Source organism: Megalobrama amblycephala, linkage group LG18 (assembly GCF_018812025.1).
Source record: "Megalobrama amblycephala isolate DHTTF-2021 linkage group LG18, ASM1881202v1, whole genome shotgun sequence".
In the NCBI taxonomy this organism is placed as follows: Eukaryota; Metazoa; Chordata; class Actinopteri; order Cypriniformes; family Xenocyprididae; genus Megalobrama; species Megalobrama amblycephala.
In genome coordinates this window covers 32,559,489-32,587,169 of record NC_063061.1, presented here as the reverse complement: position 1 = coordinate 32,587,169, position 27,681 = coordinate 32,559,489, and the positions used below count along the sequence as shown (strand labels likewise).

The 27,681-nt window shown below is 35.0% G+C and overlaps 4 protein-coding genes across 4 annotated transcripts; all 4 read left to right on the top strand.

Annotated features, from left to right (window-relative positions):
- Positions 1-359: 359 nt before the first annotated feature.
- LOC125253176 (gastrula zinc finger protein XlCGF7.1-like) lies at positions 360-14,833 on the top strand. Its single transcript, XM_048167002.1, has 4 exons — positions 360-473; positions 2,422-2,582; positions 3,552-3,671; positions 13,945-14,833. The coding sequence occupies exons 3-4, from the start codon at positions 3,614-3,616 to the stop codon at positions 14,682-14,684; spliced, it is 798 nt and encodes a 265-aa protein (XP_048022959.1). The 5' UTR covers positions 360-473; positions 2,422-2,582; positions 3,552-3,613; the 3' UTR covers positions 14,685-14,833.
- On the top strand, positions 6,626-8,839 carry LOC125253163 (gastrula zinc finger protein XlCGF8.2DB-like). The gene is made up of 3 exons (XM_048166981.1): positions 6,626-6,766; positions 6,888-6,973; positions 7,156-8,839. Exons 2-3 carry the CDS (start codon positions 6,916-6,918, stop codon positions 8,073-8,075), a joined length of 978 nt encoding a protein of 325 aa, XP_048022938.1. The 5' UTR covers positions 6,626-6,766; positions 6,888-6,915; the 3' UTR covers positions 8,076-8,839.
- Positions 9,573-13,285, top strand: LOC125253156 (gastrula zinc finger protein XlCGF8.2DB-like). The gene is made up of 3 exons (XM_048166975.1): positions 9,573-9,704; positions 9,809-9,925; positions 11,306-13,285. The coding sequence occupies exons 2-3, from the start codon at positions 9,868-9,870 to the stop codon at positions 12,337-12,339; spliced, it is 1,092 nt and encodes a 363-aa protein (XP_048022932.1). The 5' UTR covers positions 9,573-9,704; positions 9,809-9,867; the 3' UTR covers positions 12,340-13,285.
- An 8,025-nt stretch (positions 14,834-22,858) lies between the features above and the next one.
- On the top strand, positions 22,859-24,342 carry LOC125253177 (gastrula zinc finger protein XlCGF7.1-like). Its single transcript, XM_048167003.1, has 2 exons — positions 22,859-22,983; positions 23,334-24,342. The coding sequence occupies exon 2, from the start codon at positions 23,339-23,341 to the stop codon at positions 24,062-24,064; it is 726 nt and encodes a 241-aa protein (XP_048022960.1). The 5' UTR covers positions 22,859-22,983; positions 23,334-23,338; the 3' UTR covers positions 24,065-24,342.
- Positions 24,343-27,681: the final 3,339 nt, after the last annotated feature.

Genomic DNA, 27,681 nt, shown 5'->3' with positions numbered 1-27,681 from the left:
TTTCGTTTTGATTTTAACTTGCGTTTCTTTAATTGAATTAAGGGAATTTAATGATTTGAGACCCAATTGAAGTGAATGAAGACAAACGCGTCCGTTTCAAAAACCTCGCAAATGAAGAAGGAATTAAAAATAATTTCATGCAAAAAAGTTTCATAAAGGAAACATTAATGTTCACGTCAGAAATCACACAGTTAAAGAACATCTGTTAAATTCCGGAGTTTAAATAATATAGCTTCCTCCTAACTTTTCAAATCGGTTTTGGCATCTCTGAATGAGTAATTTTGACTTTACCGCAACCCACTGCCTGTATCTAAAATTAAAGAATTCCCATCACTGGAGTTCCGCCAGTAGAGGGCGCTCGTGCAACCGAAGCAACGACACACATCCGAGTCTAGGAGAAGAAGAGAAGTGAGCGAGGGAAGGGAACATAAACATGAAGTGGAACACAGCCATTCATTCTACTGTTTTAGACTGTAAGTACATTCATTTTAATATTTATTATGAGAAATCTAAATCCTAAAAAAGACTTAAAGAGTTTGTTCAGTGAATCACTCAGAATTGTTTTTTAAAAGCATCCCTCTGTAAAACCACAACCCCTTACCATCCCCATTAAAAGTGTGGAGTAGCCATTATGTAAAACTTTTAATGCAATTTTAATATTTAAATTCTCAATTGGCAAACCAGCGCTCAATCAATCGTGCAATCATCAGCATGCTTCACATTCAGAAATGATCACCCTATTCTTTTCATCCACTGTTAGAGCTTTGAAGCTCTGAAAAGTGTGCTCAAAAATAATTGTCATTTTGAACTTATTTATAAAGTTGATAATGATTAGACTATTAACTCTTCAGGCATAATTTGGGTGTGTGTGTGAGAGAGAGAGAGAAAGAGAGAGTCTGGTGCTCAGTCATATGTTTACATTTTCATTTAAAGGGGCTATATGTAAGATTTTTACTTTAATAAAGCATAAAAAATACCCCAATATGTTTGCAGATATTTAGGAAACATGCTAAGTTTACCTACTTGTTTCTCAGAAAAACAATGCTACAGCCAGATATTCTACTTTGAAATGTGCGTTCCGTGTCGGAATGTCTGTCTTTGTTTTGGTCTGTGCGAAACTGTGTGCTGCTAGTTTATCCAATAGGATTTCGACATCACAGGTTTCCAGTAGACCCTTTTCACATGACGTTACACAGCTTCCGTTTGGACTCGAAGCAGTGCATCCTCACTTCCGTCAGCATAGTGGAATACTGCAGATGAAGCTGTTTATATGTATTTGTCAGTATTTGTGAAATAAATACATGTTTCCACCATTTACATGCAGTAAAAAAAAAAAAAAAAAAAAATCATTCAATGCTTAATGTACTACTTATTTCAGTGCCTGTATGTACAATGAAGACCAACATAAACTTATTCTTTTAAAGTATCATAGTCTATTTTTTCAGTTTTATTTAGATAAATATGACATGCATAATAATAAAAATTGTGTTTAATATAATACTATTTCTACATGAAGACTGTTAATGTTGAAAAAAAACTGACTCATGTACATGGCATTTTTACCATATAAAAAACATCGTCATCATTCATCTTTTTATTGCAGAACAAGACTGTTGCATACAAAAATATACAGAGGATTTATAACAGTACTCATTGTTCGCAGCATTAAATGAACAAAATCAAATGATTTCTCCAGGGAATAACATTATGAACACACAATTCCGTTTTGTATTTTTAATACACTTCTTACAAATTATACAATCCTAATATATTGCAGCAGTTCAGTTTAAACTGGTATGATGATCTAAAATCTTCACACCATTAATTCTTCAGAGTATTATATGTTTCTCTTTGTGAGATTTGGTTTGGAGTGGCTGAAATGCATCTTTACACACAACTGCCAGCCTGCATGGAGAGCTTCTTGAGAATCCAGAGACACCAGCAGCTTCAAATACCTGTTTGCTGCTCAACACTGGCTTTTTTTTTTTATAGCTGCCCTTTTAATGCAATGAAGTTTTTTGACAGGAACTTTCATTAATAAGCCTTTATCTGACTAAGTTCTGCTGTGCTCTAAATCACTCACAAATCTTAAGATAATTCGATAATCTCCATTTAGTTTCACACAATAGGCCTAGTTGTTTTCATGATTTTGCACAACAGTGCACCATTTAATGCTTTTCATCTTCAGTAAGATCTTTCTTCCTCCCCATATTGCATGAGATGATTGCTTAATAATGTGGAACAACCTCTATAGACCTGGCAAATTCTATAGTCCAGAAGGGAAATAAAATTGCAAACTCCTTAGCAGATAATTAAAGTTTGAATCTTTCTCAAATCAAACATATTTGATGAGATATAGTGTTTGTCTATATCTCAAACTAGATAACAGATCTTATCTTGGTTGTCTTGTATCTAATGAAGGTAAGACATGAAGTTTCCGCCAATAGAGGGCGCTCGTGAAACCGAAGCAATGACAAACATCCGAGTCTAGGAGAAGAAGAGAAGTGAGCGAGGGAAGGGAACATAAACATGTGAAGTGGAACACAGCCGTTCATTCTGCGCCAAATCTGCTGTTTTAGACTGTGAGTACATTAATTTTATTATTTATTAGGAGAAATCTAAATCCAAACAATTAAACGAGTCAGTTCATTTAGTGAATCACTCAGAAATTAATGGAAATGAAGCGACTGATGTTGTACATTACAGCTGAGAAACGTAAACTCGTTACTGTTTTTTTTCTTTTCACAGAACAATTTGTGATGCTTATGAGTTGTGTTTTTTAGTAGGCTACCCTCACCGCCCGATGAGGATGAAATAATTGTGTTAAATAATCAAAGGACACTGGATGCTGCTGCTTCATCAGTCTCTGTAATGTCTGTGAAACAGCTCAAACATATTTCATTTGTATGTCAGATGAATCACAGTCAGTGAAACTTGAGTGACAGATTTAACAACTCAATCAGATTTTGCATAGGAAAATAGATTACTTCTATACAGCTGCACCAAAATAAAACATTCATGGGAGAATAAAATAACTCAAATAAACATTGAAAATGCACACATAGCCCAAATATCACTTACGATTAGTTTTTCTTATATACTGTGCATTTCTGAAACTGATAGCACATTTGAATGAACAAAACTTTTTTATAGAACAATGACATGAGTAACAACTCATAATAATTATATTATTTTAGGAGAAACACATAATTTCACTTATTAGCTTTACCACGCTATTTTGTGGTAAAGCCGCATGGTCTCCATCATTAGCATGAATAGCGTGATATATTGGACAAACTTTTAAAACTCTTTACAAATTCATTAACGCTTTAAACAATGACATTCACACCCTTTTCAGCATGTCAACAATATATACATTCAGGATCCAGGAGGATGAGTACTGATTGTCTTATAATTCAGAGTGATTGTAAGTGTGATGATCATCTGCTAAATGATCAAAAGTGACCACAATTCACACCTTCAGTCAGTGAAGCCGCTCCCACAGCCATTCATGAGTTAAAATGCTGGGGAATATTCCCATCTTCCCACAGGAGAAGAAGAAGCAAGCAGGAGGAATTACTCCAGGAGAAACTACTGACATACTATTGTAAAGATGGAGATTAAAGAAGAACCCTGCAGAATAAAAGATGAAGATACAGAGGAACAAATAGGTTGGTGTTTTCCTTCATTCTCTTTAATGACTGATCAGGAACAGTATGATGAAAACTGACATATAACAATACATCTGAAACTAGATACTAGTAGACTCCATAGTAAACTAGATTTTGTGTTTCTCATTTGTCCTTTTTAATTTAATATCTTGATTTTAGATCAGATGGAAGTGAATGAAGAAAAACACCATAAATTCACAAATGAAGATGGAAAACTGACATATAAAAATGAAGATAAACAACATCTCTTTAAAAAAACTCATCATTTAAAAAATGAAAATGCAGTCGTTTCAAAGACTGAAGAGAATTTCACACAAAAACAAGCTGGAAAATCTGGAGTCAAAGGATCTTTCACCTGCTCTGAGTGTGGGAAGAGTTACACATATAAATCACACTTTGACAGACACATAAGAGAACACCCTGGAGAAAAAACATTCACCTGCTCTGAGTGTGGAAAGAGTTTCACACAGAAATCAAACCTTAAGACACACATGAAAATTCACACTGGAGAAAGGCCTTATACATGCTCTCAGTGTGGAAAGAGTTTCATTCTGAAGGGATCACTTAACGATCACATGAGAATTCACACTGGAGAAAAACCGTTCACATGCACTCAGTGCGGAAAGAGTTACACATCCAAAAGCTCTCTCAAAGAGCATCTGCGCTCTCACTCTGGAGTGAGATCATTCAGCTGTGATCAGTGTGATAAAACATTTGTTTATAAATCGTACTTAAAAGCACACCTTAAAATTCATACTGGTGTGAAACCTCATAATTGTTCCTTTTGTGGAAAGAGTTTTTTACAATTGCATGCTTTAAAAGATCATGAGAGTATTCATACTGGTGTGAGACCTCATGTTTGCTCTGACTGTGGGAAGACCTTCATTTCGCTCAGTGCCTTAAAAATACACCAGAGATCTCATACTAGAGAGAAACCGTACAAGTTACAGTGGAAAGAGTTTTACTCAAATATCTCATCTACAGACAACAGGAAATAAATTTGCTAGAAGTTGTCTAAGTTCATATTCAGATCAATCACTTATAAGTAAAAAAAAATGTCATTCAGATGAATCAAAAGCTGAATAATTTGTTAGTTTGTTTGTCATGGGGAACCATTGGGAAGGTCAAAAAAATAATAGTTTAGAAAACTAATGTGTTGCCTTAACTTGACGATTTGTAAAGGTATGTGTTTTGTTTCTTTGAGAAGTTCAATTATTTTCATTTAATTGTGCATATAAGGCTTTTCTTTAAAAGTGGCAAAAATAGTCTATTAAATCATAATCCATATTTCAAACAACTTGTTTTAATTGTTTAGATGTGATGTATTAAGATGTAGTCTTTTTTTGCATTGAAATCATTGAGAAATAAGAATGAACAAAACATCTACAGCTCTGGAATTTTTGTTTAAATTTTTTCCAGAGCTGTACCCATTCTGTTTTTCTATGTATATTTAAAGGTACAATTTGTAAGATATTTGCAGTAAAATATCCAAAAACCACTAGGCTACTGTTATATATTTTGTCCAGCTGATTACTAACAATATCTCTAATGTTTTCAATTACTTGTAAATCATGAGAAAATTCCCATTCTAAACAGTGACACGGGGCAGTGCAGTCGCCTGTCAATGATGTCAGTTACTCTTTGTTACCGCCTTTACTGACGTAGAAACCACATGACAACAGTGTCGTGGACAAATGCGGAAGTAGTGTCTAGCGTCCAGCAAACCACTAGCTTGCTACAAGCAGTTCCTTATTTACTTCTTGCACGTTTTATGGTGGATTTGTGTTACTTATTTATGGAACATAATTACTGTTTACCATCTGCCGCTGGTTCTGTCGACAAGGACAGCTCCCGTAAACGTAAGCGTACGGGCCAACCAAATAACCCAAGAAGAGTTTGGGACAAGAGGAGAGAAAGAGCGAGGATCAATATCGGTGTTGCATTCTCTAGATGGAGAGAGCTTTGCGACAAACTTCACCTAGAAAGAGATGCCGATCTCGCTTGTGTTTTACTCGACAGGTAAGTTGTTTTGATTCGTATCTTTACAGAAAACGTATGCCATTATAACGATCAACATGATTAGTATTATGGGGCATGCACGCCAAACGCGGGGCATCGCGTCTGATCCATAGTTTATACATTTATAAAACTTTACCTCATCCGTTAAATCCATGATTTATCTTTCCGTCTGATTGATGGCTGTCAGCGGATGGGTAGAAGACAACAAATCCCATCATTCCATGCACCTTCTTAGCATCATCAAACCACGTGATTGTTATTGTTTTGGTAGTGTGTCCTCTAGTGGCAGGTCCTACAAATTGTACCTTTAAATAAGTGGTTCCTCTAACATGAGCTCTGACAAACATCACTGAGAGAAGATGAAATTGCTCAGGAAAAGTGAATGTGTCTGTGACAATTCAGCAGTGTACATACTTGTTTTACAGCTGCTGTTTAGTAGTTATGAAAGAAGGTTTAAGATGAAATTGTAACTTACACTGTGGTTATACTTTGTATTTTGGTTAAAGATTTGATTAAAAAAATAATAAAATGGAACTCGTGCTTTTCAGCTGATTTTGTGTCGTCTCAATCCTCTGAATAATTTACTTGAGCTTCTCTACACAAATAGTTTGGCAGTGCCACACGTTCCAGATGGTGCCATTTGCTTTCAACCACCAACTTGTTATTGAGTACATTATAAATTCATCTTTCAAACCATGTTTTTGTCTTATCCTGAATCACTACATACACACGTATAATAAGTGTTTATATTCGTTAATAGGAGAAATCTAAATTGCATTGAGTTGCTCAGACAGAACTGGACTTTGAGTTTTTATTGTAATTTTTTATTTCTTAACTCCTACATTTTTAAATAATACTTACCATACTTAGCAAACTCAAGCTAGTTAACAGATATTCTCTTGGTTGTCTTGTATCTAATCTATGAAGGTTAGACATGAAGTTTCCGCCAGTAGAGGACGCTCGTGCAACCAAAGCAATGACAAACATCTGGGTCTAGGAGAAGAAGGGAAGGGAACATAAACATGAGAAGTGGATTCTGAATTCTGCGGTAAATCTGCTGGGGATTTTTTTAGACTGTGAGTACATTCATTATTTTATCATTTATTGTGAGAAAACTAAATACAAAAGACTTCACGAGTCTGTTCAGTTGTTGTCATTATGATCGTGAAACGTAAAATTGTTATTGAATTACTCCAGGAGAAACTACTGATATACTATTGTAAATATGGATTTTAAGGAAGAACCCTGCAGAATAAAAGATGAAGATACAGAGGAACTAATAGGTTGGTGTTTTCCTTCATTCTCTTTAATGACTGATGAGAAACATTAGATGAAAACTGACATATAACAATACTGAAAATAGATACTAGTAAACTCAAACTAGATTTGTGCTAAATTAAGAATGAACTTTATTTCTTTGTTTCTCATTTTTCCTTTTTAATTGACTTTAATATGTTGATTTTAGACCTCATCGAAGTGAATGAAGAGAAACACCATCATTTTACAAATGAAGATGGAAAACTGACATATAAAAATGAAGACAAACAACATCTGATTCAAAAACCTCATTTCAAAAGTGAAGATGGAAATGCAGTTGGTTCAAAGACTGAAAAGAATTTCACACAAAAACAATCTGGAAAATCTGGAGTCAAAGGATCTTTCACCTGCTCTGAGTGTGGAAAGAGTTTCACATTTAAAACAGCCCTTAAGCGACACATGAGAATTCATACTGGAGTTAAACCGTTCACATGCTCTGAGTGTGGAAAGAGTTTCACAGATCAAACAGGCCTTAAGAGACACATCAGAATTCACACTGGAGAGAAACCATTCACATGCTCTGAGTGTGGAAAGAAGTGCAGGCTCCAATCAAACCTTATAAGACACATGAGATCTCACACTGGAGAGAGGCCTCATACATGCTGTCATTGTGGAAAGGGTTTCATTCAGAAGGGAAACTTTAATGATCACATGAGAATTCACACTGGAGAAAAACCGTTCACATGCACTCAGTGCGGAAAGAGTTACACATACAAAAGCATTCTGAAAAAACATCTGCTCACTCACTCTGAAGTGAAGCCATTCAGCTGTGATCAGTGTGGTAAAACATTTGGTTTTGAAACAAGCTTAAAAGCACACCTTAAAATTCATACTGATGTGAAGCCTCACATTTGTTCTTTTTGTGGAAAGTGTTTTTCATTACTGAAATGTTTAAAAGTGCATGAGCGTATTCATACTGGTGTGAGACCTTATGTGTGCTCTGACTGTGGGAAGACCTTCATTACGTCCAGTGCCTTACAACAACACCAGAAATCTCATACTAGAGAGAAACCGTACAAGTTACTGTGGAATGAGTTTTACTCAAATATCTCATCTACAGTCTCATAAGAAATACATTTTCCTGCAGTTATCTAAGAGAGCAAATTTCATTTTCAGATGCATCACTTACAAATAATACACTTGAAAAAAATTGACATTCTGATTAATCAAAAGCTGTATCATTTCTTTAAATTAGTAGTGAAGTTTGTCAAGGGGAAGGTAAAAAAAACTGGGGAAGGTAAAAAAAAAAAAAAAGTTCAGCAAACTAGTGTGTTGCCTTAAAACTACGATTTGTAAAGGGATGTGTTTTGTTTCTTTGTGGAGTTATAGAGTTATAGAGACAACAGTCTCTATAACAATCCATATTTCAAGCAATTTGTTTTAGCTGTTTAGATGTGATGCATTAAGATGTCGAGGACTTTTTTTTGCAGTGAAATGAACTAAGAAATAAGAATGAACAAAACGTTACTATATACAGCTCTGGAAAAAAAATAGAGACCACTCCAAGTTCAGAAAAATTAATGTTAAGTGGTCTTTATATATATATATATATATATATATATATATATACATACTCATTGTTTTTCTATATATATTTAAAGAGGTTATTCCTCTAATATGAACTCAAACATCACTGAGAGAAGATGAAATTGCTCAGGAAAAGTGAATGTTTCTGTGGCAATTCAGCAGTGACATTTGTTTTACAGCTGCTGTCTAGTAGTTATGAAAAGTTAAAGATTAAGTTCTAAGTTATACTGTGGTTATACTTTTTTACTAATTTTTATTAACAAATATTACAGATTTTTTTTTTAAGTAATAAAATGGAAAGCTGATTTTGTGTCGTCTCTCTGAGTAACTTTCATGAGCTTCTCTATATGGCAATAGTTTGGCAGCACCACAGATGTTCCTCTAGATGGCTCTGTTTGCTTTCATTTCAACCACATGAACTTGGTGATTCTACATTGGGTACATTATGAATCCATCTTCCAAACCGTGTTTTTATATTATCCTAAATCGGTGTTTCTCAACAAGGGGTCCATGGACCCTTAGTGGTCCTTGACTTAATGCCAGGGGTCCTTATAAAATATATCAATATTATTTTTTTTATAATTTGACATGTTCCCATAAAAGAAGATGATATATTTGTATAATGTTATTGACGATATGACTAATAGTCAATTTGTAGTCAAGTCAACAAGCATATAATAAATTATACTTGATTGCATTTGGTTGTCACAAAGACATTAATGATACCAATGAGCTAATTTTATTCTGGGGTCCTTGAGGATGGTTCCAAATATGACGGGGGTCCGTGACTCAAAAAAAGTTGAGATTCACTTTCCTAGTGAAGGAGTCCAGAAGGTACAATTTCAAACTCCTTAGCGGATATTTGAAGTTTGAATCTTTATTCCAAATCAAACATATATGGGGATATAGTGTTTATAATCTCAACCAAGATAAGAGCTGTTGTCTTGGATCTAATCTATGAAGGTTATAGTTTAATAGGGATTAGTTTCCGCCAGTAGAGGGCGCTCGTGTAACCGAAGCAATAACACACATTCGAGTCTAGGAGAAGAAGAGAAGAGAGCGAGGGAAGGGAACGTAAACATGAGAAGTGGGACACTTAATTCATCCTTTTCATTTTATGTAATTAAGCCCGGAAAACAGATTTTTCAATGCATGTAAATCATATCTAAAGTAAGACCAACATAAAAATCAGTTCGAGGAGTTGAATTGATTCTTAGCAATTAGAGTTCTTCATGAGAGTTTAAATGCTGGGGAATATTCCCATCTTCCCACAGGAGAAGAAGCAAGCAGGAGGAATTACTCCAGGATAAACTACTAACATACTATTGTAAAGATGGAGTTTGAGGAAGAACCCTGCAGAATAAAAGATGAAGATACAGAGGAACTAATTGGTTGGTGTTTTCCTTCATTCTCTTTAATGACTGATTAGGAAAAGATTAAAAGTGACACATCCTCCTGAGATCCAGGCATGGACTTTTTTCCTCTGTATAGACACTGTATTACATACATTTCACAGTTTTAAGTCTGGATGTCCTGTAAAGAGCACATTTAGGGCTTTTCAGAGATCCCTGTTTGGTCTTTAAAAATAAGTAACATTGACTGAATTATCGAATTTAGAACACTTAAGGAAATATGAAAAAATTTTGTATCATTTAAGTATGAATTATTTAAATAAAAAAAAAATGTAAATAAACATTTGTAGAAGATGGATTTACAGCATGTTTATCAGGAATTTTGGGGAGACACAAGAAGTCAATAGGGAAAGAAATTATAGATCAATATTCCTATGAAATTTGAGATATTTTTACTCCCATTATTTTTTTTCATTACATGTTGCCACAAGATTAGAACATTAATATGCAAATAATTACATTGTATAGAATTTATGGCAGTTTTACACACACATTCCAAAAAGTAAAATAGTATATCAAATCATTCTGTTACATCTTCCATAACATTAGTGAAAATCACAGTTTGGTTAAAAATGTCCTGAACCCTAAAAATGTATTGGTAAATAAAATTAAAAAAATGTTTTTGCCTGTACATAACATTTAAATCCCCTTTTATTTTCTTAATAACTGAGTCTTGTTGTCCTCTACAGATATGCAACAAATTATCTTCATACACCCACTCGATCGCATTCCTAAATGACCATAGCTCTCGCATATTAAACCTTTGACAAACTCACACCGGAACATTTGCCGCTGCTGCTGCTGACCCAGAGAGTATTGTTATTGATAGGTATGAAACAGCTTCAAAAACAGTATTTTCAACCGCAAAGTGTCGTTATTTCTGGGTTACAAATATTCAGATTATCAAGTGCTGAGATAAAATTTTATAGCTTGAATATAAACACTGATGATGTTTACGGAAGCAACTTGGCGCTTAGCAATGAAACAAGTGATGTATTTACGATTGAGTCATTGAATCATTCATTCACAGATTTTGTAAAATAATTCATTCAGAATAATCAAACATTTTAAATAGACTGCAGCAATTAACATTTTGTCAGAACCTCAAGTAAATTACATGTTATTTTGTTTAGTTGTCTGATTCTCAATTTATCCAGAATCGTGCAGCTCTAGTTTCTCCAAACAATGTAATGACATAAACTAAAGTCAAACACACAAAAAATCTCTTATATATCTGGTTCTCAGGAGGATATAACAATACATCTAAAACTAGATACTAGTGGACTCAGTAGTAAACTAGATTTGTGCTCAAGTAAGAATTAACTTAATTTCTTTGTTTCTCATTTGCCTTCTTTACAGACCTGATGGAAGTAAATGAAGACAAACAGCATTATTTCACAAATGAAGATGGAAAACTGACATATAAAAATGAAGATAAACAACATCTGTTTCAACAATATCATAATTTAAAAAATGAAGATACTGAAGAGAATACTAAAGTGAATTTCACACAAAAACAAGCTGGAAAATCTGGAGTCGGAGGATCTTTAATCTGCTCTGAGTGTGGAAAGAGTTTCACATATAAATCAACCCTTAACAGACACATAAGAGAACACACTGGAGAGAAACTGTTCAGCTGCTCTGAATGTGGAAAGAGTTTCACAGATAAATCAAACCTTAACAAACACACAAGATCTCACACTGGAGAAAGGCCTTATACATGCACTCAGTGTGGAAAGAGTTTCAGACATAAAGGACACCTAAATGACCACATGAGATCTCACACTGGAGAAAAACCGTTCACCTGCTCTGAGTGTGGAAAGAGTTTCAGACGCAAAGAAGAAGTAAATGTGCACATGAGAATTCACACTGGACAAAATCTGTTCACCTGCTCTGAGTGTGGAAAGAGTTTCATTCAGAAAGGAAACCTTAAGAGACACCTTAGAATTCACACTGGAGAAAAACTGTTCACATGCACTCACTGTGGAAAGAATTTTGGTTACAAAAGCACTCTTGAAGATCATCAGCGCTGTCACTCTGGAGTGAGATCATTCAGCTGTGATCAGTGTGATAAAACATTTGTTTTGGCATCAAGCTTAAGAGCACACCTTAATGTTCATACTGCTGTGAAGCCTCACGTTTGTTCTTTTTGTGGAAAGAGTTTTACACGACTGCAAAATTTAAAAGAGCATGAGAGTATTCATACTGGTGTGAGACCTCATGTGTGCTCTGACTGTGGGAAGAGCTTCGTTATATCAAGCAACTTAAAATCACACCAGAGAGTTCATACTGGAGAGAAACCGTACAAGTGCTCACACTGTGCAAAGAGTTTCAACCGATTATCTCATCTGCAGGCTCATAAAAAAAGTGTTACCCGAAGTGTACTAAATTAATTTTCCAAAGTTAATTTTCAGATCATTTTCAACCACAAAATGGCGACATAATCTGAGAGAGAAATGTAGAAAAAAATGACACAGGCATGGTGAGGATTGTTGAAAATTAAGAGGGAGGTCTCAAAATGCTCCAATTTTAGATGGAATTGTTTATTTTATGTTTGGGAGTATATAGTGAAATTAGATAGCACCATCAATATTTTGTACAAATCCATTCTGTTAGTTTGGCTGTTAAGAGGTGATGTACTATTATTAATGTCATTCCTAATATTTATACTTTGTATTTAGATTTTGTTACAAGAAAAAAGAAACAAAATGTGTACTATTTGAGTGGCTTAAAGGGATAGTTGCCCAAAAATGAAATTTGTAATTATTTACTCACCCTCAAGTTAAAACCTGTATAAGTTTTTTTGATCTGTTCTACACAAAGGAAGATATTTACTATCACTTGTTGTTTTTCATTTATTTTCTTGTCAGAGTGCAACAGAATGTTTTGTTCACATGTTAAAATCACAACAATTTTCTCCTGGGGGAGGATGCCCCCAGAACATTATGCACCTCCCTACAACAATTTAGCTTGTCAAAAAGCTTTTTCATCGCTTTTGAGTTTGCAGGTCTGAGCCCGAGAGTGGCACACCCAGTTTTTCTGATGCACACCCAGAGTCCATTGTGAAAAGATTTAGGGAATCCAGAGAAATCTCAGTCCGTGTCAGGCAAGGCATCAAGAATTGCAACTCAAATCTCTGTTACGCAAGGAGAACGCTATATCTGTTCAATGCAGAGATGCTGCCTCCTCAGAGATGCAGTTGCCAATGAAGAGATGCAGTTCTCTTGGCCCAAGCTCATCTCAAATAACATTGGAAATGTGTAATGTGATCTGAAGAGTCCACCTTTCAGCTTGTTTTTGTTTATCTAAACATGTAACTTAATAAATAGCCTACCTATATCTGCTTTAAAAGCTGTGAGAATCTCTTCTCTTGAAACCTACAATCAGTTCCAAGAAAAAAATTACCTTTAAAGAATAAGAAGTTAAAAATAACAATATTAATGGAGTCAGATTAATTATATTGGAGTCAGATAAATAACATGTAGCGTGCATGTCGTCCTTCAACTGCTGTTTGTTCAAATAATTGTTATTATTAATTGGTTTAAAATAGCAGTGTACTCTTCCAGCCTTACAGTAAAAACTCAAATAAAGAAATTGCTGCTAAATGACCATTTGAGCAAAACATTTTCACCTAAATAATACAGAGTAATTGTAAATGTGATGATCATCTGCTAAATGAGCAACAGCAACCACAATTCACACCTTCAGTCAGTGAAGCCACTCCCACAGCCGTTCATGAGAGTTTAAATGCTGGGAATATTCCCAACTTCCCACAGGAGAAGCATCAAGCAGGAGGAATTATTCCAGGAGAAACTACTGACATACTATTGTAAAGATGGAGTTTGAGGAAGAACCCTGCAGAATAAAAGATGAAGATTCAGAGGAACAAATAGGTTGGTGTTTTCCTTCATTCCCTTTAAAGACTGATGAAGAACATTAAGATATAAACTTTGATCATTTGGGGCTCTCTGAATTTCTTTTCATTTCTAATTTTTTAGACCTGATGGAAGTGAATGGAGACAAAATACATCCGTTTCAAATCCAGATGGAAAATAAAGATGAAAACACAGCTGTTTCACAAACTGAAAGAAATTTAACCAAAAAACAAGCTGGAAAAACTGGAGTCAAAAGATCTTTTACCTGCTCTGAGTGTGGAAAGAGTTTCAATAATAAATCACACTGTAACGTACACATGAGAATTCACACTGGAGAAAAACCGTTCACATGCACTCAGTGTGGAAAGAGTTTCACATGTAAAAAAACAAAAGTGAGAATTCACACTGGAGAAAAAATGTTCACATGCACTGAGTGTGGAAGGAGTTTTAGTCAGAAAAACGTTCTCAACAATCATCTACGCTCTCACTCTGGAGTGAGCTCATTCTGCTGTGATCAGTGTGATAAATCATTTGTTTTAGAAAAAAACTTAAGAGCACACCTTATAGTTCATACTGGTGTGAAGCCTCACATTTGTTCTTTTTGTGGAAAGAGTTTTACACTACTGGAACAATTAAGAGTGCACGAGCGTATTCATACTGGTGTGAGACCTTATGTGTGCTCTGACTGTGGAAAGAGCTTCACTACATCCACTGAATTAAAAAAACACCATAGAGTTCATACAGGAGAGAAACCGTACAAGTGCTCACACTGTGGAAAGAGTTTCACCCGATTATCTAATCTGTTGGCTCATAAGAAAAAGCATTGCCCAAATGTGACTAAGTCATCAAAGTTCATGTTCTGATAACTTTCAGTTAAATAGGGTTTTTTTGTTTGTTTTTTAGGGTTCCTATGCTATATGGACAATATGGAATTTGATTTTATTGTATATGAAAAATATTTCACTATTCTGTTTTCCTCTATTCCTACTTTAAATTCCTAAATAAATTTGTCATACAAGCAGAGTGTTTTTTATTATTATTGTATCAGGGTTACAAATTCAAGCAGGTGTGAATTTCCACTTGCATTAGTTGCCCAAAAAGGAACATTTGGGAGAACATGTCTAGGCCATTAAGAGACTATTAACTAAACCCATCTTTTTTTGATATACAGATATGTTATAAAAATGAAAGTCAAAGGTTAAACAGTCTATGAATGTCACTCACCACCATTAAGCTTCTAAATTAGAAACAAAAACAAACTATTATTCTATTGCTTTTATCATACCTTAAGCAGATTGTGTGTGTGGTTTTGGTCCTATCACAAGTTTGCATTAAAGGATTAGTTCACTTTGAAATTAAAATTTCCTGATAATTTACTCACCCCCATGTCATCCAAGATGTCCATGTCCTTCTTTCTTCTGTTGAAAAAAAAAATTAAGGTTTTTGATGAAAACATTCCATATAGTGGCATATAGTGGACTCCACTGGGGACCAAATGGTTGAAGGTCAAAATTACAGTTTCAGTGCAGCTTCAAAGAGCTCTACATGATCCCAGATGAGAAATAAGGGTCTTATCTAGAGAAACCATCGCTCATTTTCTAAAAATTATTTTAAAAATGATATATGTTTTAAACATAAATGCTCATCTTGAACTAGCTCTCTTCTTCTTCTTCTTCTCTATTAGAATTCCAGCAGCGTAGACACTGCTAAGTGTATTACTGCCCTCCACAGGTCAAAGTTAGAACTAATTGTTAAATACTTGCACTAGCATATTGTATATAACAATTTAGTTCAAACTTTGACCTGTGGAGGGCAGTAATACACTATTTGGAATTCAAATTTAGAAGAAGAGAGCTAGTTCAAGATGAGCATTTATGGTTAAAATGTATACATTTTTTAAAAAAATTAGAAAATGAGTGATGGTTTCTCTAGATAAGACCCTTATTTCTTGTCTGGGATTGTGTAGAACGCTTTGAAGCTGCACTGAAACCGCATTGAAACTGCCATTTTGACCTTCAACCGTTTCAGCTTCTCTCTGTAATGAGAAAGGCATGTATCATCCTGTGACTAGTCTATCTATTTTAATGCTGTCATCAATATATAAAAACTAGGCCTATATCTCTTTTCATATCTATATCATTTAAATGGTTTCTTTATATCCTGTAGTTTTAGCAACACGTGTAGTTTTAGTTAAATCTTAATCTGATTTGCAAACGATGATTTTGTCTCAATTTTCACACATTCACACGTTTTATCGATGTCTGATTACAGCAATCAACCTTCTTTAATATTCTTTCAGCTCCTCTCACTGAATTGAATATTCTTATTGCGTTTTGCTTTTCTTTATGGGAATGTAATGATTTGACCCAATGGAAATTAATGAGGCAAGCGTCCGTTTTAAAAACCTAATTTCACAAATGAATAGTAAAAAGAATTTAATAAAAAAAAAGTGTAAATAGTTTCATAAAGGAATGTGCATGTGAGAAATTACACAAATAAAGATATATTCTATTTAATTCCGGAGTTTAAATAATATAGGTTCCTTCTAACTTTTCAAGATCGACTAGAATATCTTGGCATCTCTTTGAATGAGCAACTTTCACACTGCTACGACGCATTGCCTGTTAAGTCTGGGATACACTGCACGATTTTTGGCTGTCCCAGATGAAAGATTGCCATCGTGAAACAATCATGGCGATTTCTGTGATCGTGGCTCTTAATCGGTGGTCCTATGTCGTACAGTGACAGCGGTTCTAAGACGGACCCATCTGCAATAGAAGCCTGCTTTCAAACCCTCCCATGTGTAAGCTATAAAATGTTTTATCAGGTAGAAATTGTGAGTGAGGGGGCCTTGTGGATAATTGGATGCTTTGAAGTAAAAAATGTTGGGATCTACTGGTCTAAATCTTCTCAAAAGTGGTGTTTTTGTTTTTTAGCAGAAATGAGCTCTATATTTCCAGCACTGTTAAACTCAATTCTTCAATTCATTTCAGAGAGAAGATGAAAGAATATTAATGAGGATTGATTGCTGTAATCAGACATTGATTAAATGTGTGAATGTGTGTAAAACGCTCCTGCTTTCAAAACACTTTCAAATTCAATCACTTCAGTGTGCTTTCAAACGCTCCAGTGCGTTGATCATTGTAGCCAAACACAGACATATCTGATGAGCATTTAAAGACCGCCCTCTGGTTCAAGGATGGTAGAAAAAGGTGTGGTAGAAGAGTTCCTGCATGTTGCTGTCTTCTTTTATGCAGCAATATAAGATTAAATGAAATATATTTTTCACAAGTATTACCTCCTTTTTTTTATCTGATTCCAATAATAAAGTGTTTCAAGAGATGTATATTATATATATACTGTATATATATCATCAATTCAGATATCAAAGACTTTAGAAGCATTTACCTGGCAATGAAAAAGACTACACACAGCAATCGTGCGGGAGATCTATTTACAGATTCCCTGAACCTTTTGCCATCTCTCCTTAAATACGCAGATAATTCAATAGGCTTACCAAATGGTGGTGTCTGCAATTATAATTAGGTTCTGGTCCTCTATTAACAAATAGGCAATCAGAATTTATGATTTAAATGGTTATTGACACCTGTAGAAGAGGGCACTTATTTACATATAGGAGGTAGTTTATCTAATATCTAAATGGCTTGTTCTGTACGTAGGGCATAAAAGTTCCCGAAATAGAATGATTCAATAGAATGAATGTTCCTTTATTCTTCTAACAAATTACATGCAATGTAAAAGGCAGACTATCTAAATTAATTTGTAAAGAATATGGATGGAAACAACTAGTTTCACTATACTCCCCAACATGAATAAAATAAACATTTCCATCTAAAATTGGAGCATTTTGACTCCCAAACTATTTGCTTGAAAGTGATGGATCTGAACATGAACTTTGCTTATTAGGAAACTTGGGGCAACACTTTTTCTTATGAGTCTGTAGGCTAGAAAATCAGATAAAAATCTTCCCACATGAAGAGCACTGGTGCGACTTCTCTCCAGTATGAATTCTCTCATGAACTTTCAAGGTTCCTGACCGAGCGAAACTTTTTCCACAGTGTGAGCACTTGTACGGTTTCTCTCCAGTATGAATTCTCTGGTGTCTTTTTAAGTGGCTGGATGAAGTGAAGGTGTTCCCACAGTCAAAGCATATATGAGGTCTCACACCAGTATGAATACGCTGGTGTTGGTTTAAGTGGCTGGATGTAGTGAAGGTCTTCCCACAGTCAGAGCATATATGAGGTCTCACACCAGTATGAATATGCTGGTGTTTTTTTAAGTCGCTCGATGTAGTGAAGGTCTTCTGACAGTCAAAGCACATATGAGGTCTCACAATGGTATGAATACTCTCATGCAATTTTAAATACTTCAGTTGTGTAAAACACTTTCCACATAAAGAACAAAAGTGAGGCTTCACAGCCGTATGAATTTTAAGGTGTTTTCTTAAGCTTGATTCCAGAACAAATGTTTTATCACACTGATCACAGCTGAATGATCTCACTCCAGAGTGACGGCTCAGATGATCTTTGAGAAAACCTTTACACCTGAAACTCCTTCCGCACTGAGTGCATGTGAATGTTTTTCTCCAGTGTGAATTCTCATGTGTGCATTTAGGCCTCCTTTCTGAATAAAACTCTTTCCACACTGAGTGCGTGTATAAGGGCTTTCTCCAGTGTGAACTTTCATGTGTTGATTTAAGTGTGATTTATATATGTAACTCGTTCCACACTCAGAGCAGTTGAAAGGTCTTTCAACTCCAGTTTTTCCTCTTTGTTTTTGTGTAAAATTCATTTCAGTCTGTGAAATGTTTCCAACTTCATTTGTAAAATGCCATTTGTCTTCTTTCACTTCAATCGGGTCTAAAATCAACAATAAATTTTAGTTTAATTAAAACAAAAATATTAAAAATAAGAAACAAGAAGAAAATCAGGTAGCCGCAAATTAGTTAAATCCCGTTCACTACTGAGTCTAATGTTCCTCATCAGTCATTAATGAGAATGAAGAAAACACCAACCTGTTTGTTCTTCTGTATCTTCATCTTTTATTCTGCAGGGTTCTTCCTTAAACTCCATCTTTACAATAGTATGTCAGGAGTTTCTCCTGGAGTAATTCCTCATGCTTGCTGCTTCTTCTCCTATGGGAAGATGGGAATATTCCCCAGAATTTAAACTCTCATGAACGGCTGTGGGAGTGGCTTCCCTGACTGAAGGTGTGAATTGTGGTCACTGTTGATAATTTAGCAGATGATCATCACACTTGCAATCACTCTCAATTATTCAGGTGCAAATGTTTGTTCAATAGTCATTTTGAAACTATTCATGATTAATATTTTAACTTCAACTTTCAACATACACAACTCTTTATCATAGAGTGAATAAAAACCATAGTGAGCTAAGCTGATCTTAACGACCATAGATGGCCATAAATTTAAGCTCATGAAGGTTTTGGGAAACACAGCTCTGGGTAGAGTTTCCCAAAAGCACCGTAAGCCTATAGTTGATCATAGAGACCATTGGTGGCAATGGTTCTATAATCAACTTAGTCTTACGATGCTTTTGGGAAACTCTACCCTGGTCAGTCTAGCTCCATTACATGGTCAGTCTGTGAGCTGCATTACATGCGGGACTGAAATGGTGGCTAACAAAGATATCTCTAGCGTTAATTTTGATCACGGCTTGTCTTGAAAAACAGAGACGATTTGACATTCGTCGTAGGAGAAGTCACACTGAAGGATTGTGCGCCAAATTTTCTGACACTGCCAGAATTTCATCGGAGGTAAAATTTGTTTGCAACGGTCATTAACCAGCTGTCTGTGAACATGTCAAACTAGCGATCAAAGATTACAGATTTTAGGCTGGGATTATAGGAATTTTTTGGGATTTACAAAATTTGTCTCAGACGACCAAATCGTAGCCAAAATCGCACAGTGTGAACCCGGCTTAAGATGGTGCTAAACTCTGAAGAACACTGGCCCTTCAGGATGTTAGTGCAAACACTTTCTTGTAACATCGTTCAGGCTATAAATAATGACAAACATCTAGCCTTCTTCAATGGTTATTTCTTTATGTTACTTAATCTATACCTTTGTAAGTAGTGTTTTCAGAAGTAGTATGTTGTGTAATATTTAGGAGAGCAGCATGCATTTTTATGAGAAAATGTCAATTTAAGTGTCGTACAATGTATTGTGACTATCAGCTTGTGAGCATGAGGCACAAGTTAACATGAGCCAGCGATGAACACATTTGATTTCAATGAGGAAAAAGAAAGCTATACAAAGATGGATTAGAACCAGAACCTCTGACATACTTAGCAAAAGTTCTACCGCTAGACCATCAGTACACATGATTTTCATAGTGGATCTATGTACATAATCACTGTCACGAAGAATCTGTAGTAATTAATAATTTTAATGTAAGGATGAAACTATTTATTTGCTTTTCTATGCATAGTATATGCTTTATTAATAAAGTTTGTTCAGAGTTTGGTCTTTTAATATCACTGACTTGCATTAAGCTGCATTAAGCCTGTGTAGTGTAAATGCAGATAGTGGATACAGGTCACTTTTAAAAGATGGAAATAGGTTTAGATTATAGTCAAAAAATCTGAATTGGACATCAAACTGCAGTTCAAATGTGGCCTTTATGAATGGGACATTGAATCATTGGTTCACCCGAGTGATTCATTCAAATTGCAGATTCATTCAGAAACGAAACACAGACGCACAACAGTTCTGCTGTTGCTTTACAGGTAGAATTTTCATTTGCAAAATTAATTTACAATATTAACTTATGCATTGAACTGTTGTATAAAATCAAGATCACACTTGCACTCATGCTATTCAGGACAAAACAGATACTCAATGTGATAGTACTTAGTGTTAAATGATTTTTTCATGACTTTGTTCATGAAAAAATTTCTCCATACCTTCAGTCACTCAAAAAGTATGTTTTGTTCCTTTATTCTTGTAACAAACTATACATGCAATGTATGTATACATTAATAATAGTGTATCACCTCTTAACAGCCAGACTAAATTAATTTGTAAAGAATATGGATGGAGACAGTAGTTTCACTATATTTACTCCCCAACATAAACTAAACAAGCATTTCCATCTAAATTGGAACATTTTCACCCCCAGACTATTTACTTGAGTGTGATGGATTTGAACATGAACTTTGCTTATTTAGAAAACTTGGGGCAACACTTTTCCATATGAGTCTGTAGATTAGATAATCGGATAAAACTCTTCCCACATGAAGATCACTGGTGCAGCTTCTCTCCAGTATGAATTTTCTCATGATCTTTCAAAGTTCCTGACTGAGCGAAACTCTTGTGCTCTTGTGCTCACAGTGTGAGCACTTGTACGGTTTCTCTCCAGTATGAATTTGTGTCTTTTTAAGTGGCTGGATGAATGAAGGTGTTCCCACAGTCAATGCACATAAGGTTTTACAACCGTATGAATTCTCTGGTGTTTGTTTAAGTTGCTCAATGAAGTGAAGCTCTTCCCACAGTCAAAGCACACATAAGGTCTCACACCAGTATGAATACTGTCATGTTCTTTTAAATTCTTCAGTCTTGTAAAACTCTTTCCACACAAAGAACAAATGTGAGGCTTTATAGCAGTATGAATTTTAAGGTGTGTTTTTAAGCATGATTCCAACAAATGTTTTATCACACGGATCACAGCTGAATGATCCCACTCCAGAGTGACGGCGCAGATGATCTTCAGAGTGTTTTTGAGACTAAAACTCTTTCCACACTGAGTGCATGTAAATGGTTTTTCTCCAGTGTGAATTCTCATGTGCATAATAAATTGTCCTCTATTTGTGTAACTCATTCCACACTCAGAGCAGGTGAAAGATCCTCTGCCTCCAGTTTTTCTTGCTAGTTTCTGTTTGAAATTCTTTCCAGTCTGTGTGTTTCCATCTTCATTTGTAAAATGCGATTTATCTTTACGCACTTCCATCAAGTCTAAAAATCAACAACACATTTTTGTTCAGATAAAGCAAAAAAATGGAAACAATAAGAAAATCAGGGAGCACTAACTATTAGTTCCTCTGTATCTTCATCTCTCATTCTGCAGGGTTCTGATATTCATTTTAACATTCATAGAGTGATTTAATCTAAAAGGGTAATTTGCTAAAAATTAGTAGTAAAGTTTGAATCTACTGAGTTTGTTCAAGCATTGCCCTTCTCTTTTCACAACCAATTTGTAATGATTGGATTTAGTTTTACTGAACTTTACACACATGATTGCATTAAATGATTTCTAAAGTTTTGCAGGTGTACTGTGGTGTGAATTATTTATTTATTTATTTTGTCTAGTCCAGGTTCTTCTTTTGCAGAGACAATATTGAAAAAAGTTTTTTTTTTTAAATGTTTTGCAATAGGTGATGTCATCAGTTCATTAACTAAAATAAATAATCATAAAACAGCCCTAAAATGTTGTATTAGGCTGTAAATACATCAAATCTGTTTTGAAAATCAGTAGACCTTTTTCAGAGCAGCACCATGACAGGTATGAAAGCGAGGCTATGAGGGATAGACTCACAGTGTTTTCAATGGCATCCGCTGTAAAACGCTGTATAAAGCTCTTAGATCACTTAATCATTTTCCACAGATCATATTCAGAGCACTAAAGAGTTGTAGGCCATGTCTATCCCTCACAGCCTCGCTTCCATTATTAAAAATCAAAGATGGCGCTGCTGTGAATAAGGTCTATATATGCTGCAGTGATCATGTATTTGTATAGGCTATGCCATAAGTTTCTGCAAATTCACTACCATTAAGCTTCATTTAAAAACATTTAAAAATATGGTTTAATGAGCAAACATGTAAGATAATTTAAGGTCTTAATATGGTTTGATAAACTATTTGCTAAAATACAAATTAATTAAACAAACTATAATTTTATTGCCTTTATCATTTTAAGCAGATTTTGTGTGGTTTTGATCCTCAGAATAACACACGAGTTTCTATTATAATAGTTTGGCAGTGCAACAGATTTTCCTCTAGATGGCGACATTTGCTTTCATTTCAACCACGTGATCTTGTTGCGTTCATCCATAGCAGTTGAATTTTTTTTTGACGCTCATGAGTTCACCGTGGTTCACGAAACGACACTTTAATCTTATCAGACTGTGAGTACATTTACTATTTACTATGAGAAAACTAAATCTGAAAACATGTGAGTCAAAGTCCTTTTCAGGCAAGTCGCTCGGCCCTCATCTTTGAAATGATTCTCGGGCTGATATTTAGTCGCAAAAGTAGGCAGCTCGAACAACAAATTCTCAGCTGTTTACCAAGCTTATGATTATATTTCATTTTGAAATCTAAGAACAGCTGTCTCAAATTTTGTTTCTAAACTCTCAAATCATGACAAAACTGCATTTCTCAGTCTGAGCCAGCCAATGCGGGGCTCCCTGAATTTCTTTTTGTTTCTAATTTATCCATCTTCAATTGAACCATGGAAATCGTATGTTGATTTTAGATTTGATGGAAGTGACTGAAGACAATCAACATCAGTTTCAAAAGAAGATGGAAAATGAAGATGGAAACACAGTCATTTCACAGACTGAAAAGAATTCCACCCAAAAACGAGCTGGAAAAACTGGAGTCAAGGGATCTTTCACCTGCTCTCAGTGTGGAAAAAATTTCACACAGAAAAGAAGACTTATCATACACATGAAAATTCACACTGGAGAAAAACCGTTCACATGCACTCAGTGTGAAAAGACTTTCAGTTGCAAAAGCGGTCTCAATGATCATCTGCGCCGTCACTCTGGAGTGAGATCATTCAGCTGTGATCAGTGTGATAAAACATTTGTTGTTTCATCAGGCTTAAGATCACACCTTAAAGTTCATGCTGGCGTGAAGCCTCACTTTTGTTCATTTTGTGGAAGGAGTTTTTCACGACTGTACTCTTTAAAAGAGCACGAGCGTATTCATACTGGTGTGAGACCTTATATGTGCTTTGACTGCGAAAAGACCTTCACTACATCCAGTGTCTTAACAAAACACCAGAGAAGTCATACTGGAGAGAAACCGTACAAGTGCTCACACTGTGGAAAGAGTTTTGCTTGGCCAGGAACCTTGAAAGATCATGAGCGAATTCATACTGGAGAGAAGCCACACCAGTGCTCTTCATGTGGGAAGAGTTTCACCAAAACATCTAATCTACGGACTCATGAGAAAAAGCATTGCCTGAAGTTGTCTAAGTGAGCAAAGTTCACATTCACATCCATGATTTACAGATATTGCACTTACAAATCATTTGACATTCAGATTGTTTTAATAGTGATTTAATCTAAACGGGTAAGTTCCTAAAATTAGTAGTGATGTTAGAAACTAATGTCAGTTTGTTCAAGCATTGCCCTTCTCTTTTCACAACCAATTTGTTATGATTTGATTCAGTTTTGCTTAACTTTAAACACTTGATTGCATTAAATGATTTCTAAAGTTTTGGTGAAATAAAAGTTTTTTCTGTCATTATTGCAAAAGGTTTTTTTTTATGTTTTGCTGTTGGTGATGTCATCAGCTCATTAACTAAAATAAATAATCAGAGCAGCACCATGACAGGTATGAAAGCAAAGCTGTGTGGGATAGACTTGCAGTGTTTTCAATGGCATCCACTGTAAAACACTGTATAAAGCTCTTAGATCACTTATAATTTTCCATAGCTCATATTGTCTGGAGTTTTTTGTCTACTGAAATTTCTTGAAAATATATTTTTTGCAGTGTTTCCTCAGAAAAAAACATTAAATAACAGAATAACCCACTGTAGAGATGTATGGCTATCCCTCACAGTCTTGTTTTCATTCCTATTAAAAATCTAAGATGGCGCTGCTGTGAATAAGGTCTAAATACAGTGCTGCAGTGATCACATGTTTTAACAGGCTAAACCGTAAGTTACTGAAAACTCATCCCGTTTTCATTTAAAAACATTTTCCTTTTAAGTTTGTGTCAGAATAGTTTGCAAGAGCATTATTATAACTGTGCAGTAATCGGCAGCTACCGTAATACTTTGGCTTCATTTTTCCACAGTGGAAGGAAGCAGAGATGCGCTGTCCATTTTTTACAGTCTGCACTAATTAAAAAAATCCACAGAAGCATAAAATGAAGACAGACAATAAACCATTAAGGTGTAATGCACCTCACAGAGGCTTTTTTTTATTATTTATAAAAACTATGCAATTTATATACTCAATTACAAATACAAAAACAAACAGAAAAGGTGTACAGCAGTGTTCAGCTGCAGCATACAGTGAACAGTTGAAAAATGCCTTTTGCTTCACCAGGTTCTTCAAAAATACCAACAGAAAAAATAAAACAACTTCCCCAAAAAATGAATCGAGTAAAATGAAGAGAACATATAAAACGCTAGTGAAATGTTTTCATTTCATGTTTTCATGCTTTAGTCTAGATAAAATGCTGCAGATAATCTGGAGAGTTTAACACTCACATACATCAGGCCACAAACTTTATACTCTGCTGTCATTGTTTTAAAATAAAAACAAGACTTGGGCTGCATCCGAAATCTTAAAAATGCTGCCTTCAGAGGCTGTATTCCAAAGTAGGAAGGCATCAAAGCATGTCTGAATCCAGTGTTAACTTTACTTCCTGTCTCCTGCATCTGAGCGATTTTGGGAGGCAGCATACATGTATCCCTCGCTGCTTTTGATATCCCACAATCCTGCGCTTTCCATTCTGTGACAGTTGAGCGAAAAAAATAATGATGGTGTCTGATAGTTGGTGGTGAGTTTGTGTGTAAATGCATGTTTTTGACCAATGTTAACAGTTCTGATGTCATTTCTAGCAAGAAATTAATTTTTGTAGTAATTAACCCACTATGAGGCTAATTATGAAATCACATCTAGAAAAAAAAAAAAACTTTATATTTTAAATATATTAAAGGCTAAAATAATTTACCAAAATTAGTTTTCTACATCTGACCTTTGACCTTACTTTTAGGGTGCTGTCATCATTAATAACTGACTTTGTCCTATTAGGATATATTATTTTTGGCAAATTGTCTGAAACGTCACACACATTCAAATGCATTTTCACTATATGAAATGTAGTGAAAATGTCTTAGTGTTTCAAAAAAACATTAAAAAGCCTTATTAACATTCCTTTTAACCTTGTGCTACAATATTTCATTTGGAACTTACATGTGAAAATGTCAAAAACTATTCAGATGCAACTTCACTGCCTGGAAAGTTGTGAAACTTGGTTTGGTATTTGGTTGAATATTATTATTATTATATTTAAAATGCCAATTTCTCTGCGTCATTTATAAATGTAAAATGATACGCAATAGAGGGTTAAATATTCACTTAGTTCTCACCAAGGCTCACTCTATTTTGCTGTAGATCATTAAGCCGTTACACTGCCTCAGAAGTCTTTCCGAAATCAAAGGTACCTTCATGTGCAAATTCTGCCTACAACGTCATTGCCTGATAAGGCAGTGATGCAACACATCACTGCCTAAAAGTTTCCATATGCAGCTATTATTAATGTGTTAAGCGTCCTCTTGTGCTACATGAGTCTGTCCAGCAGAGGGAAACACACTGTGTCATCACTGACTGCTGAATGAGAACTGAAGATGAAGGAGCTGAAAAGCTCAAAACAAGCTGTGTATACAGTAGTGATCTAAAGAGAAAAAAAGACAGCAATTATAATACACTATAACTAGATCAAATGATTTGACAAGACAAAAATTATGTTAGCTTGAGCCTGGCCAGACAATTTGAATTAGTTATAAAAGCTTGAATTTTTAAGGTTTTCCATTATTGAATAATTATTTTCCTGTTTAGTCCTGTAAAGCTGCTTTGAAAAAATTGTATTGTTTTTAAAGCGCTAAAAAAATAAAGTTGACTTGACTTGACTTTTGCTATGATATTCTGGGTGGTTGCTAGGATGTTGCTATGTGGTTGCTAGGGTGTTGCTATGTGGTTGCTAGGGTGTTCTGGGTGGTTGCTAGGTTGTTCCCAATGGTAAAAAGGCCAACAACACATTTCATTCAGATGTCAGTTCCACACATCAGTTGTTTCTCCTCTACAGAATGATCTGTGAATCTCTCACCTCATCTGATTCACCAGAGTGAAACACTACAGGTCTGTCGGCATCCAGACACACTGGAATAAAAAATAAAAAGATTTTTATCTTTAAATCAAGACTTTATTAAGAACAGAATGTGAAATATAGGACAGACAGGGGCTTGTTGTCACAGGGTCTGTATTTCAGTAACATTTTTCATTAAATTCACATTTTGAATTAAAAGCTCAGTGACAAAAATGTTTTAGCTGTAGTTTTATATTATACTGTCTTAAATGTGGATCATTATTGTGAATTTCAGTACTCCAAACTAAAAACACTGACATACATTTAGATAAGAATCAACTAATAAGAGTTGATTGTTCAACCTTCAAATGCTGTCACATTTGAATTGGGGCAAGTTGTCACACATTTTAAATGTTACAAATGTAGCCTATACTTTTTTAAAAATTACAACATCAAAACAATGGATTACATATGTGCTAAATAAAAGAGCCTGTAAAATTTAATGTTTCATTGTGACAGCTGACCCCATAAACGTAAAAAAAAAAAAAGTCTGTCAAATGAAAAGGAAATATAAATGGACATTTTGGGAGGAGGTTATTCATATCTAGTACAAACAGCTGCTAATCTCTTGAGATGACAATAATCCTTCCGGCCTCACCCTCATTTTTATCACCGCTGTATATGAGATAACTCTTAAGAAGTCTTTGGGCTTTAAGCTTTGTTTGAAATAATCTCCTAGAGGAATATTATGAAATTAAAACTGGCACTGTTCTTCC

Bases quoted from the DNA above. Each gene is read 5' to 3' on its own strand.
- LOC125253176 (XM_048167002.1), top strand. From the start codon at position 3,614: ATGGAGATTAAAGAAGAACCCTGCAGAATAAAAGATGAAGATACAGAG. The intron at 3,672-13,944 runs GTTGGTGTTTTC...CTAATTTTTTAG, and splicing joins AGATACAGAGGAACAAATAG to ACCTGATGGAAGTGAATGGA.
- LOC125253163 (XM_048166981.1), top strand. From the start codon at position 6,916: ATGGATTTTAAGGAAGAACCCTGCAGAATAAAAGATGAAGATACAGAG. The intron at 6,974-7,155 runs GTTGGTGTTTTC...TGTTGATTTTAG, and splicing joins AGATACAGAGGAACTAATAG to ACCTCATCGAAGTGAATGAA.
- LOC125253156 (XM_048166975.1), top strand. From the start codon at position 9,868: ATGGAGTTTGAGGAAGAACCCTGCAGAATAAAAGATGAAGATACAGAG. The intron at 9,926-11,305 runs GTTGGTGTTTTC...CCTTCTTTACAG, and splicing joins AGATACAGAGGAACTAATTG to ACCTGATGGAAGTAAATGAA.
- LOC125253177 (XM_048167003.1), top strand. From the start codon at position 23,339: ATGGAAGTGACTGAAGACAATCAACATCAGTTTCAAAAGAAGATGGAA.